Source organism: Pelobates fuscus, chromosome 2, assembly GCF_036172605.1.
Source record: "Pelobates fuscus isolate aPelFus1 chromosome 2, aPelFus1.pri, whole genome shotgun sequence".
NCBI classification, from domain to species: Eukaryota; Metazoa; Chordata; class Amphibia; order Anura; family Pelobatidae; genus Pelobates; species Pelobates fuscus.
Genome location: NC_086318.1, coordinates 125,776,494 through 125,789,901, shown reverse-complemented (window position 1 = coordinate 125,789,901; position 13,408 = coordinate 125,776,494). Strand labels below are relative to the sequence as shown.

The 13,408-nt window shown below is 38.8% G+C and overlaps 1 protein-coding gene across 2 annotated transcripts in view; it reads right to left on the bottom strand.

The window, feature by feature from the left end:
• The window catches only part of FNDC3B (fibronectin type III domain containing 3B), a 296,429-nt gene that overhangs the window by 83,991 nt on the left and 199,030 nt on the right, over positions 1-13,408 (bottom strand). For both annotated transcript variants that reach the window (XM_063442678.1, XM_063442679.1), the window contains exons 7-11: positions 11,464-11,522; positions 6,116-6,273; positions 5,393-5,452; positions 3,499-3,637; positions 1,774-1,827 (exon numbers count right to left, since the gene is read on the bottom strand). In XM_063442678.1, the coding sequence (XP_063298748.1) occupies positions 1,774-1,827; positions 3,499-3,637; positions 5,393-5,452; positions 6,116-6,273; positions 11,464-11,522 (470 nt within the window). The remainder of the gene's footprint in view (positions 1-1,773; positions 1,828-3,498; positions 3,638-5,392; positions 5,453-6,115; positions 6,274-11,463; positions 11,523-13,408) is intronic.

Genomic DNA, 13,408 nt, shown 5'->3' with positions numbered 1-13,408 from the left:
GCGGTGCAAGGGCATGTTCCGTGTTTCAGGCCCGGGTTTCTCAAGGAGCAGGTGCCTGTCTGGCGACCCGATGATCCGCGGGCATGGGCTCGACTCCCCCCTCTTCGCCATGCTGGGTGAGTGCCACAAGGAGGTAAGGTAGGTGCTATGGTGTCGCTTGTGGGCCTCTCTTGTGCCGGGAACCTTCCTGTGCGATGGGCGGGAGCTTTGTGGAGTCTTGGGCGGTGTGCTCGGGGGCCCCCCATGCCGTTCTGGTCCATACCGGGTCGTCGGCCGGGCCCGGGGTGTCTGCCTCCGCTTACCCTCCAGTGCCTTTGTGTCAGGGTTCCCAGCGGGTCTTGTTGTGGCTTTGCCTCTCAGTGTGTAGGGCTGGGGCAGGGATGCCGTGGCTGGCCTCTGCTGTCTGCGATGGTCTTGGGCTGATGAGGCACTGATCTTGGGGCTGCTGGTTATGCGGGTCCAGAAGTCACGGCAGATCCTATCGAATCTGGCCTCAAAGCCCCGCATCCAGTCCAAGGTCTCTTCGTCTGTATGCTGCAGGGAGGGTTTCTGAGTAGCAGCCATCTTGGGACCGCAACGCGGTTTATGGCTCGAGTGGCTGCGGGCTATACAGGTTGATGCCGTGCCCAGTGGGGACCGGGATAACCCCCACCGGTCCAAAGGGGGGGGGGGTGTAGCGGGGTAAATGCGGCTGCACCTAGGACAGCGTATTCTCTCGCGGGGGATCGGCCACCTCCACCCGCTGTCGAGCCTGCCATCCTGGTAGGCCTCAAGGCAGACCTAGCCTCTGGGATCGAGAAAAGTGGGATCCTTGGAGTCCCTGTCGCATAAGATGCTTGTTGTGCCGATGCAGGGTTGTCTGCTCTTGTTAAACTTAATTTTAGTCGATTTTAGAGCTTGTTTTTGCAAGAATTTGCAGGAGCTCCCAGAAACACGTCTGGCCAGCTTGTGAGTCAGGCCCCGCCCCCCTCTAATATCTGTATAAACTCTGTTGGCATCAAACACAAAATCAGTGGACAGTACCAGTGGCCTGCCAGCATCAGAACCCCTACAATGGGTTTTAGTGTGCCATCTAGAATACCCAGTAAATGTATCACATTTTGTTGATTCTCAAATACATGTCAGTGGTTTTGGTGCAAAGACCCTGTCCCTTTTCTTTGTCAATGTAAAGCACTGCCATTTCTGAGAAACAGCAATTTTTACATTTGTCCAAGAACACACGCATTTGAAAATCGATATTTTTGGTGTCACCATTAATGGCATAATGATGTAGAATTCTGCTAATGGATTAAATTGGATTGGCAGTGAGCAGAATTTGCCATGCATTTGTCTTATGTCTCCAATGCTTCTCCATAACAATGATGTAGAATTCTAAACAAATAATGTCAGAATGTTCCTTTAAATTGGTTAGAATTGAACCGAGTGGAGGTTACTTATAGAGAACCATTCTGCTGCATGTTCTAATAGTGGAACTGTACCTTTAGAACCCAGTTGAATACTCTCGTACAATTCTCAACAAACTGTTGTTTTGGACACAACTAACAGTATTTCCATTTAGCATAGTGAAAAGCAGGACAGATATCTATCTTATCTCAGTACACATTCACATCATACAATATGGGTCTAATAGGACCATAAATCAGTAAATAACTATTCCTATAATTCATATTTATATTTAGCCGTATAATTTGCAATCAGACATGTAGAAGATAAAATGCCAAGATATAACCAATGAATATTTAATTTGCTATTGTTTTAAGTCAATAACCATACCTCATACCACTGTAGAATGTAGCTGGTGATTTTTGAACCATTATCAACTGGTGCCTAAAAAAAAACCCAAAAGAAAACACAATTCATTATTTCTTGAGTTACAATCGCCTTGTGCAATCTCAGATATTTCTCTACTGTTTTTACATAAAGGTATCCAAAGAGTAAATTGTAGGGCATTGAAAACCAATTGTGAAATAGAGGCCAAAATAGCTAAGCTGGTAAAAATAAAATCTTCATCCAACTATAGTCACAGCTTGGCTGTTTTAGTTTGAATTTTCAATTTCGATATTTCACCAAAATTCTTTGTTAAGTGAATAAACTCTACGATGTGCATAAACTCTTTATTATTATTATTGCCATTTATATAGCGCCAGCAGATTCCGTAGCTCTTACTTTATTTCACTCTAATTGCCTTTATTTCAGTTATATTTGATTTGTTGCAGCTAATGAGTTTGATTCCTGAAGTGCTGCATAAATATCATGTTATCATCGGCTAAACCTCTAATTGTATATAATACAGTGGAATTTATTTATCAAAAGTGTTGTGTTCTAAAAAGCGGTCTAAAATACTAATCACCATGGACTAGTGGAACCACATTTATCGTGCTTGGGTTAACATCTTACTTTGAAAATAAGTCGGTGGAGCCCAGTAGAATACTTTTTTCCTCCATATGTCTATAATGGCCACGCTCAAATGGCTGTTACAACTTCAGCTGAATGAAGCAGTTTTAGTATATAGATCATGCCTCTCAGGTTTTACTGCTCAATTCACTGCCATTTAGGAGTTAAATCATTTTGTTTCTGTTTATGCAGCCCTTGCCACACCTCTCCTGGCTATGAATGACACAGCCTGTGTGACATGTCATGATTCCCTTTTATTGCACAAGTTTGGTCCTTAAGGAGTTAAACAATTGTATCTCTTGCTCTGTAAATTGAACTTTAATCACATACAGGAGGCTTTTGCAGGGTCTAGCAAGCTACTAACATAGCAGGGTATAAGAAAATCTAAATTAAACAGAACTTTCAATAAAGGAACGATAAACTTTAGATGACTCTTTTCAGGAAGTGTTTAGGAAGGCTGTGCAAGTCACATGCAGGGAGGTGTTACTAGGGTTCATAAACAAAGGGATTTAACTCCTAAATGGCAGATAATTGAGCAGTGAGGCTGCAGGGGCATGTTCTATACACCAAAACTGCTTAATTAAGCCAAAGTTTTTTTGGTGATTATAGTGTCCCTTTTAACCTTGGTACAAATATGAATTTCTTGAACTAAAAAATTAAGCAGACTGATAATGATGTGAACATATTAAGGTTTAAACATTTTTATTTTATTTTTTATCTCAGAGTGGGGTCTTTTTTCTGAGTATTGTCTTGGTGTTGTTATCACAACTGATGTTCTAAATCTGGACTTTATGAATAGGAAACTGTGAAATATAATCACAGTGAAATATAATATCATGAAGCATCATGACACAATATGTTTGGAAAGACAGAACAAGGAATTCCCATATAAAGACTGAGCATGCTCCTTGTATAGAACATACATTTGGCATTTCCCCAGATGGTCATTAAGGAAGTTGTGAGATGCTCATATATGAAATTAATATAATACTAAATAGCAACAGGAGAAATAACCAACAGAAAAATAATAATCAGCAAAACTAAAATAACTGAAGCTTACTGAAAAAAAGGTATTAACTGTGCACACTGTGGGTTCTAGCTCACCTTCCATTGTAATGTCAATGAGCTTTTACTTCTGTGGGAGAGTTTGGGTGGAAAAGGACAATCAGGTGCACAGCTGTGGGTGGTGAAGCTGATGGGCTCGGAGCAGGATCCCTTTACATTCTTATTCATGGCATAAACTCTGAAACAAGAACAAATTGCAGAGATTGCACAGTGTTCCCACAAACAATCCACGTCAAACACCCACAACCAGCTTTCATTAAAATGGAATTGTATTACTTATTGGAAGACTTGGGAAAAGTATTATAAAGCGATATATATACATTTTAAATACCAGAAGCCTGTGTCGTGTCACTCCCCAGATCGCTGATCTTTAAAAAGCATCATGTTTCACCATTAGTTTAAGATCAAAAAGAAACAAACCAAACGCTTCTCCTCATATATTAAGCACTCCATATTTTTGGGTCACATAAACAATGGAGAAAAAAAACAAATCAACCCACACACAGGAGTCGTTATCCTTTTTACAGACACCATTGATATTCATTTTTAACTGAGTAATCCACAAAACAATCCTTAAATTAATATTGGTAGCAGCTATAGAAATAATAACAATAATAATAATAAGGTCTACATAATCATGTAATATAGTTGAAGATTTTTTGAGTTTGACACAATGTTTAGTATTATGATGGACACTATTAACATTTGCTAATAAGCCATCAACTCAGTTAAATCCAATAATATGCTAAGACTCTCGAATCTCCATCGGTGGGAAAAAAAACCTCTATATAAAAGTAATATGACTATTGCTGGGGTAATGCAATCATAACCCAACAGCTGGCTCAGTCACATTTAACAAATTCTCCCAGACAGATTTGTATTTGTAAGGTGGGATCATATATACTGCACTATGGGAAAAGCCTCCTTTTCAACGTAAAACTCTACCTGATACAAACACTGCAAGATATTTTATTCCCTTTATTCAAATATTATTGAATCTTGCAGCTCAGGTTATTTCCATCAGAATGTAAAAAAGTTTTACTTAAAAACTACAAGCAGTATCTCTTTCAGATACTGCTTGCAGGTTTTTTTTTTGCATAAGATTTAGCTTCCCATTGGTCAATGCACCTTTTAAATTAGATTTTACAGGTTTCTTATGAATTCGTTTTGTGATGTACTTAACATTGGCACAGCGCAAACGGCAGTTCCCTACCTCTCTGTGTAGTTTTCTAAGGAGGGACATAAACCTATTTATCTTCTCAAACACCTACATTTATATTTCTTTAGTATGAAGTTCCTCTTGCATACATACTTCATGCTAAAGTCTGGGTAAATCGTGCTAAGCTTACTTTATGCAAAAATCATGTTCTCCAGCTATTATTGTTCTATACTGAGGTGTCGTAGGGGATCACAAATCTTCACTGAACTTTTGAAGAGGTCCTTCACCCTCCTCTTAAAATAATACAGTCAATATCTGTGCCAGCAAAGACATAATTTAAACTGTCCTATTACAAGCTGTTTGCACCACACCACTCCACAAGGACGTCTATAGTAGCACACGCACAGACCTCACCTCAAGGGGTTTCAGTGGGAGGCAAAGAGCCACTTCAGGGGCTTCTATGTCCTGAAAATACCTTTCTGTATACAAGTACAGTAAAACTACTTCTGATATTGGAAAATGTCTTGTCCTAGCTAATATATAACATTATCAGCTATCAGAGATTGTCCAAACCTTGCATTGTCTCTATTTGTTTATATTCTTTCAAACACTACAAGAATATACCACAGTACTGACAGAATTGTTTTGTATATTTTCTCATACATAAGCCAGTACAATAGTTATTACTTGAGCACTCCTCAGCCAAAAATTTCCATCTTCTGCATTGTGTATGAAGAGTTACAGCCTCAGCTACTGTGAAACATCATAACTCACCTGACATGATAATCTGTTGCGGGCCTGAGGTCTTTCAAGTGACACTCTAATTCCTCTCCGCTGCGGAAACAAATTGTACATGGAGAGAGAGAAACACAAAGGGTAAGCTTAATATTGCTTGCTGTCCTCAGTACCAAGAGCATCATCCATAAAATCCAGTATTGTATATCTGCCTGTCAACCTACAAACATTTAGCCTTTTCTTCCTAAGCATCAGGTTACCAAGCAACAAATAGATGAGAACGGTTTACTAATTTCATTTTATAAATTATTCCCTGGAGATTAGACAGCCTGACGTACAATACAGTCATGGATTGTGTATCACCCATAAGAACACAGCATATGCCAAACAATCAATAGTGCACATGCATTGTGGCAAACCTACGTCAGAATTCTGCAAGGTTATTCATTAAAATGTTTTACCATACTTCTACTCGAATGCTTAACTGGACATCTATGACTAGCCTGTTTACCATAATACTTAAAAATGTGCCACTTATTCATGCCATGTATTTGTATTGCATTGATATTATCGCTTACTTCTGCCGTCGTGGCAACGTAAGACCTTTTGTTATCTTGTGCACAGAAAAAATAAAGAATTAAAAAAAAAAAAAAAAAAAATGTTTTACCATACACAGGATTCACTCAGTGTCTACAAAATTAATGTATTCATGGTACAGAGCTCACGGGGCACACAGTAAAGATGAAATGCAGAGATTATTACCTGTAAACAATCTTGTACTTTCCATCTCTCCCTTTGTCTGATAAGGCAACTTCATAACTACAGGCATAAGAGAGACCATTGCTGTGCTTTTCTACATTTATGTAACCACTGGGAGGAGACCATGTGACTAAAGCTGTTCTCGACTGAATGTTGGAAACCTGAATGAAGATAAAAAAACTATTTAAAAACAACAAACATAATGTTAAAAAAATCACATTTTACTACTGCAGGGGAACAAAACCTGCCTGAGCTGGCTCACAATAAAATAGTTAACGTAAAGTTGACGTTGGATACTGTGTAAATGCCCTTTCTGCTTCTGTCACTCTAAACAGTGCAACCACCTCCTGTCATCACAAGGCAGTGTGAAGTATCTCGGTTTCTACTGACCTCACTACATCCACCTCTCTCTCTGTCTTAGGCTCTATATTAGTATGAAGCTTCTATCTGCTAGTGAGAAACAAAGGAATTGACAAATTGGACTAAGAAGAGAGGACTCATAGTTTGTAACTAGTGGGAAAAAGGACTTTAGAATTGTTGGATGTATGAGATGGACATATATTGCGGGTTGAGAAATGAAAGAGAGATAGTGCAATAGGAGTGGGGTTTGAAATAAGTGTAGGCTGAGTCAGGAGAATCTTTATAAAGCCAGGTCTTCATAAAGATACAGTTCAAGAAACATCGATTTTTGATGATATTCTAAACAAATGGTTTCAATAATAAACTAACCAAAAACTGAGTTGTGCGAGTAGACTGGATTATCTACTGCAATTATTTGTTTAGCCTGAAGGTTGTCCCGGCCATATTCTGCTGAAGGTCTTTGGAAGCAGTGTGTGGGGGGGCCAAGCTGACTCATTAATAAGGTGACAGAGACGAGCAGCTCCCGGGCCATATAACTACATAGGTTTACTTTCCACATAAACACTTGTATTTAACTGCATACATAATGTAGCTCCAGTGGCGTAGTGTTTATGAGGTAATTTATGTTTTGTTATCACAGCCATGTATCTGTCACTGGCTGTGATTATCCAAGGATGAAAACAACATTGTTTATATTTTCTGAGAAAAAAAAAAGATTTCGGTTGTTAAATCGATCCAATTTGATAAAACGTCAGGGGGAAAGCAAATCTCTCAACATGTGAAAGTGACCGAGAGCTTGTCCATGAAAGGTCAGTAGTAATTTACACAAATTAAACGGTGTTTTCTCATTTTCACCTACTTTATTGTGAGTTTTATTACTGTGGAATACTCTTATACAGAGCAATCATTGTAATCTCCTGTAAAATATGTTCACAAAGGCCGCAATGAAGAAGAGAGGGTAGACAAATGAAGGGCAAAATGTTTTTTTTAAGATACAGAAAGTGACTAGACTATAATAAACGCACCATTGATTAAACTAGGTTTTTCTTCTCTATATGTAAAGTTTCAAACTACTGCAGGGTCATTATTGAAAGAAAAAAATAGTTATTTCCTTTCCTTTCTATTACTAGGTGGGTATTTAAACATGCATGAATAATTTATCTTTTTTTTTTTTTGTAAATCTTTATTTTTCAGTGCAAATTTAAGGTAACAGACATTGTATTGGGTTGCCACAACAGCACATGCATAAAACATAGCAGTAGTCTGAGCATCTCGCGGTTGGGGCAAGGGTGATCGGTGCACATTTTAATTATATGGGACTGGTTGGTTATATCGAGTTGGTTGCCTGTGTCTTAAAGGTTCGTGGTAGGCGTTATTATGGTACATTGCACCAAAGGCGATTTGAGTCTGATACAGGGATTACGCTGGTAAGCTCCCTTTCCCTTTCCGACTAAGTGGTGTATGTAGAGTTGAGTAGCAGTAAAAGGGCTAGGGGTTAAAATGTCGTCTATGTGTAGTGGAGTCGGGTTATAGAGCATGGGTATCGGTGTCGTCTTGAGACTGAGCTCTTGAGGCTGTGGAGGGAGATTGTGTGTCAGAGATGTGGGTTCGTTTGCGAATGTGTGCTATATATATATATTTTTTATTTTGAAAAAATGTTTTCACGTATTTACATATTTATTTATTTACATATTATATATTATTTTGTTCTACGTGCATTTTGATATCTATATATATATATATATTAATTTTCAAATTAAGTTAGAACAAAATTACACACACACACACACACATATATATATATATTTTTTATTTTGAAAAAATGTGTTCACGTATTTACATATTTATTTATTTTATATATTTTATATTATATATAAGTATATATGTAATGATAATTATATATATTTAATCAATATCATTCTACGTGTATTTTTATATTAATATATATATATATATATATATATATATATATTAAAATCCACTTTGTCTGTGTATTTATGTGTATGTATGTGTATATATATATATATACTTAGATCATATATATAACATATATGATCTAAGTATATATAATTGTATTTTACACTGTTTTAAACTTTTATTATTTTTATTGTCATTGCAGGCACTCCCCCTGCTGGCATTGCTGTGGACGGCTCTGCCGTCCATGTGATCGTGAGGTCCTTGCAAGGACCTCGCGATCACATGGCCCAGGAGGGCCAGAACGGGAGCAGGGGGACTCCCTTGGATGCCAGGTGAGTCCCCCCACCACGAACGCCGGCGACCGGGTAAGTGAATAGGACGGCGGGGACGTGCTATGCCGCCCAATGGCATTTAGGGCCGGGTCCCCAAGGACAGCATAGCACGCCCACTGTCCTTAAGGGGTAAAAATTAAATTGCAGATAAGCATTAGCTTGCTGAAATAGTAAGCTGGCTCTGACGCATTGTTTACTTGCAAGTTAGCCTTCATAATATAAAGCTCAGCCACTTATCTTGCTTCCTGAAAAATTAACTTTTCCCACTTCTCTGTGTACTACCTCTATCCATTGCTCTCTCATTCTCTCATATACACTGAACAAAATTATAAAAACATCACTTTTTTCATGAGTTGAACTCAAAGATCTAAGACTTTTTCTATGTACACAAAAAGCCTATTTCTCTCAAGTATTGTTCACAAATCTGTCTAAATCTGTGTTGGTGAGCACTTCCCCTTTGCCGAGATAATCCATTTACCTCACAGGTGTGGCATATCAAGATGCTGATTAGACAGCATGATTATTGCACAGGTGTGCCTTAGGCTGGCCACAATAAAATGCCACTCTAAGATGAGCAGTTTTATCACACTGAACAATGCTACAGATGTCACAAATTTTAAGGGGATTGGCATGCTGACTGCAGGAATGTCCACCAGAGCTTTTGCCCGTGAATTGAATGTTCAATTCTGAGAGGTTCCTCTCCCACACAGTTGCCTTCAGCCTTTTCCTAACCTAGCCCCACCCCCCCACCCTTTTTTTGTTTTTTTGTTTTTTTGTTTGTCTTCCCCCTTCTCATGCACTTTTCCCAAACTTGCCACTCTTAGCCCTTCTCATACCCACATTACACCCAGCTACACTGTTTAGTCTTTACCAGATTAAGAACTGCAGGATTAACTATATAAACTTACCCGGCCCCCAATGAGGAAAGGTAGACTAGAAAGCGGTAGGGCTGACAAGGTGGGTGGAGACAGCTAGAACCAAAATAGGTAGGAGAGCAGGTGGGGCAGGCAGTCAACCCACAGGGGTCTGGGACAACATGCACAGACACGACCATAACATTGACAGAACAACGTAGGAGACACCACAAGATTAGCCTCAGACCCCTAGACTCTCGCCTACATAACTGACAAACGTATATTATTCTGATCTACTATCTAGCACACGCCGAAAACCAGACAGCCCTGGGGTAGTCGAGTTTGAGGGAATAAGCCCAGCAAAGTAAACCACAGGGGGCCCTCACACGCAATCTAAAGCAGAGCGACTTAGACATTACAGCTAACACTCTAGACAAGAGAGGTTACGATATGGGTCAGGTACTAACCTTGTTCCTACGCTAGACTTTTTCAAATGTTCTCGCTACACTCGAAGCTAAGGGCTCAATCAAGACCAGCAATGACTACAGCTTGGAGAAGACAATGGTATACCTAACTAACTACTTTTCATTGTACCGTCATTCTGTAAAATGTGAAAACTAATAAAAAAAAGAATTACAAAAAAATAACTATGCGAAGGAGATGTGTTGCACTGCGTGAGGCAAATGGTGGTCACACCAGATACTGGCAGTTTTTTTTGGACCCCAGCCCCCCCAATACAGTAAAACTGCACATTTTAGAGTGGCATTTTATTGTGGCCAGCCTAAGGCACACCTGTGCAATAATCATACTGTCTAATCAGCATCTTGATATGCCACACCTGTGAGGTGGATGGATTATCTCGGCAAAGGAAAAGTGATCACTAACACAGATTTAGACAGATTTGTGAACAATATTTGAGAGAAATAAGCCTTTTGTGTACATAGAAAAAGTCTTAGATCTTTGAGTTCAGCTAATGAAAAATGGGGGCAGAAACAAAAGTGTTGCGTTTATCATTTTTTTCAGTGTATATATATATAAGATTTTTCCAATAGTTACCAAAATGTGATACATGAAACATTCATTAAGGTGATAAAACATCGGCAACTGTGCACTGCAGTATCAAGAAACAAATGTATAATTTTACAGCCGAAAAAATACACAATTTAAATGTCTATTTTTTATTTTATTTTAAACATTCTGCAATATGAATGTTTCACAGCATCCACTGACTCCATTGCTCAGTATAGTGATCTAGATTGATAAATAATAACCTAGTCAGTATAAATTGATGTGAGCTCCATACAAAATATAACAGTAAGTTATGCAGACAAGACTTGTCAATATTTTGGGGAGTGTAAGGACTGTGCGAAATTGGAATACAACCTTGGAAGAATAAGTGTTAATAAGAGTCCACCCGTTGTACAGTGCTGTGGAATTTGTTGGTGCTATATAAATAATATTATAATAATAATAATATTAATAATAATAATAATAATAAAAAATCCTTTGTGACTTACTGCAGTCTTCTATACATAGCAAAATCAGTTTCAAACTAAATATTATGACACAGAGTGATGGCTATTCGTTAGCTTTCATGAGTGATTTTTATCTTATCGAGTCATAAAGTGGCTTAATGTAGAATTAGCATTTTCCCTCAAAACAGTCTGTGTTATTGTTCGATCTTTAGTGACACTATTACCAGAGGAGACAGCACAAGGCAGACGTATTCCACCTTGGATTTTGACACAAAGGTTGTTTTGTAATGGTTAAGAGCACAGAAACACATTCTTTCTTTTTTTTTTTTTTTATTGGAACGAGAAAACAGCACAATGCAAAGGAAACAAAAAAGTATTCATATGATTGATACAAAGTCATTCATCACACCCACCATTAGCTTCTCGATCCCTGAAAGGACTTCATGTGTCTTTTTTACTTCCGATTCATACTCTGAAACAAAATTAAAGCAAAATGAGGATTAATAGTCACAAGTAGTAGCTTCTGTGCATAATCATGACTACATTGTTACTGTACAGGGAGTGCAGAATTATTAGGCAAGTTGTATTTTTGAGGATTAATTTTATTATTGAACAACAACCATGTTCTCAATGAACCCAAAAAACTCATTAATATCAAAGCTGAATATTTTTGGAAGTAGTTTTTAGTTTGTTTTTAGTTATAGCTATTTTAGGGGGATATCTGTGTGTGCAGGTGACTATTACTGTGCATAATTATTAGGCAACTTAACAAAAAACAAATATATACCCATTTCAATTATTTATTTTTACCAGTGAAACCAATATAACATCTCAACATTCACAAATATACATTTCTGACATTCAAAAACATAACAAAAACAAATCAGCGACCAATATAGCCACCTTTCTTTGCAAGGACACTCAAAAGCCTGCCATCCATGGATTCTGTCAGTGTTTTGATCTGTTCACCATCAACATTGCGTGCAGCAGCAACCACAGCCTCCCAGACACTGTTCAGAGAGGTGTACTGTTTTCCCTCCTTGTAAATCTCACATTTGATGATGGACCACAGGTTCTCAATGGGGTTCAGATCAGGTGAACAAGGAGGCCATGTCATTAGATTTTCTTCTTTTATACCCTTTCTTGCCAGCCACGCTGTGGAGTACTTGGACGCGTGTGATGGAGCATTGTCCTGCATGAAAATCATGTTTTTCTTGAAGGATGCAGACTTCTTCCTGTACCACTGCTTGAAGAAGGTGTCTTCCAGAAACTGGGAGTTGAGCTTGACTCCATCCTCAACCCGAAAAGGCCCCACAAGCTCATCTTTGATGATACCAGCCCAAACAAGTACTCCACCTCCACCTTGCTGGCGTCTGAGTCGGACTGGAGCTCTCTGCCCTTTACCAATCCATCCATCTGGCCCATCAAGACTCACTCTCATTTCATCAGTCCATAAAACCTTAGAAAAATCAGTCTTGAGATATTTCTTGGCCCAGTCTTGACGTTTCAGCTTGTGTGTCTTGTTCAGTGGTGGTCGTCTTTCAGCCTTTCTTACCTTGGCCATGTCTCTGAGTATTGCACACCTTGTGCTTTCGGGCACTCCAGTGATGTTGCAGCTCTGAAATATGGCCAAACTGGTGGCAAGTGGCATCTTGGCAGCTGCACGCTTGACTTTTCTCAGTTCATGGGCAGTTATTTTGCGCCTTGGTTTCTCCACACGCTTTTTGCGACCCTGTTGACTATTTTGAATGAAACGCTTGATTGTTCGATGATCACGCTTCAGAAGCTTTGCAATTTTAAGAGTGCTGCATCCCTCTGCAAGATATCTCACTATTTTTGACTTTTCTGAGCCTGTCAAGTCCTTCTTTTGACCCATTTTGCCAAAGGAAAGGAAGTTGCCTAATAATTATGCACACCTGATATAGGGTGTTGATGTCATTAGACCACACCCCTTCTCATTACAGAGATGCACATCACCTAATATGCTTAATTGGTAGTAGGCTTTCGAGCCTATACAGCTTGGAGTAAGACAACATGCATAAAGAGGATGATGTGGTCAAAATACTCATTTGCCTAATAATTCTGCACACAGTGTATAGAGGAAGCACTGATTAATTAGTATTGATTTTATTAGGGAATACTGTTTTTCTTTATTTTAAAACAATAAGAGTTATGGTTAGTCCAATTACATCCACGGTGTGCCTCCACCAAGCATATCATGAAAGGGTTAATCTAACCACCATGACCACTTCAGTGATTTGCAGCGATTCCACTTGAAACGCTATAAATACATAGTCATTGTTAATTGTGTGCTGGTGGCTAGTTCCACCCCCAGCACATGTGACTTAGGCAGCCCAA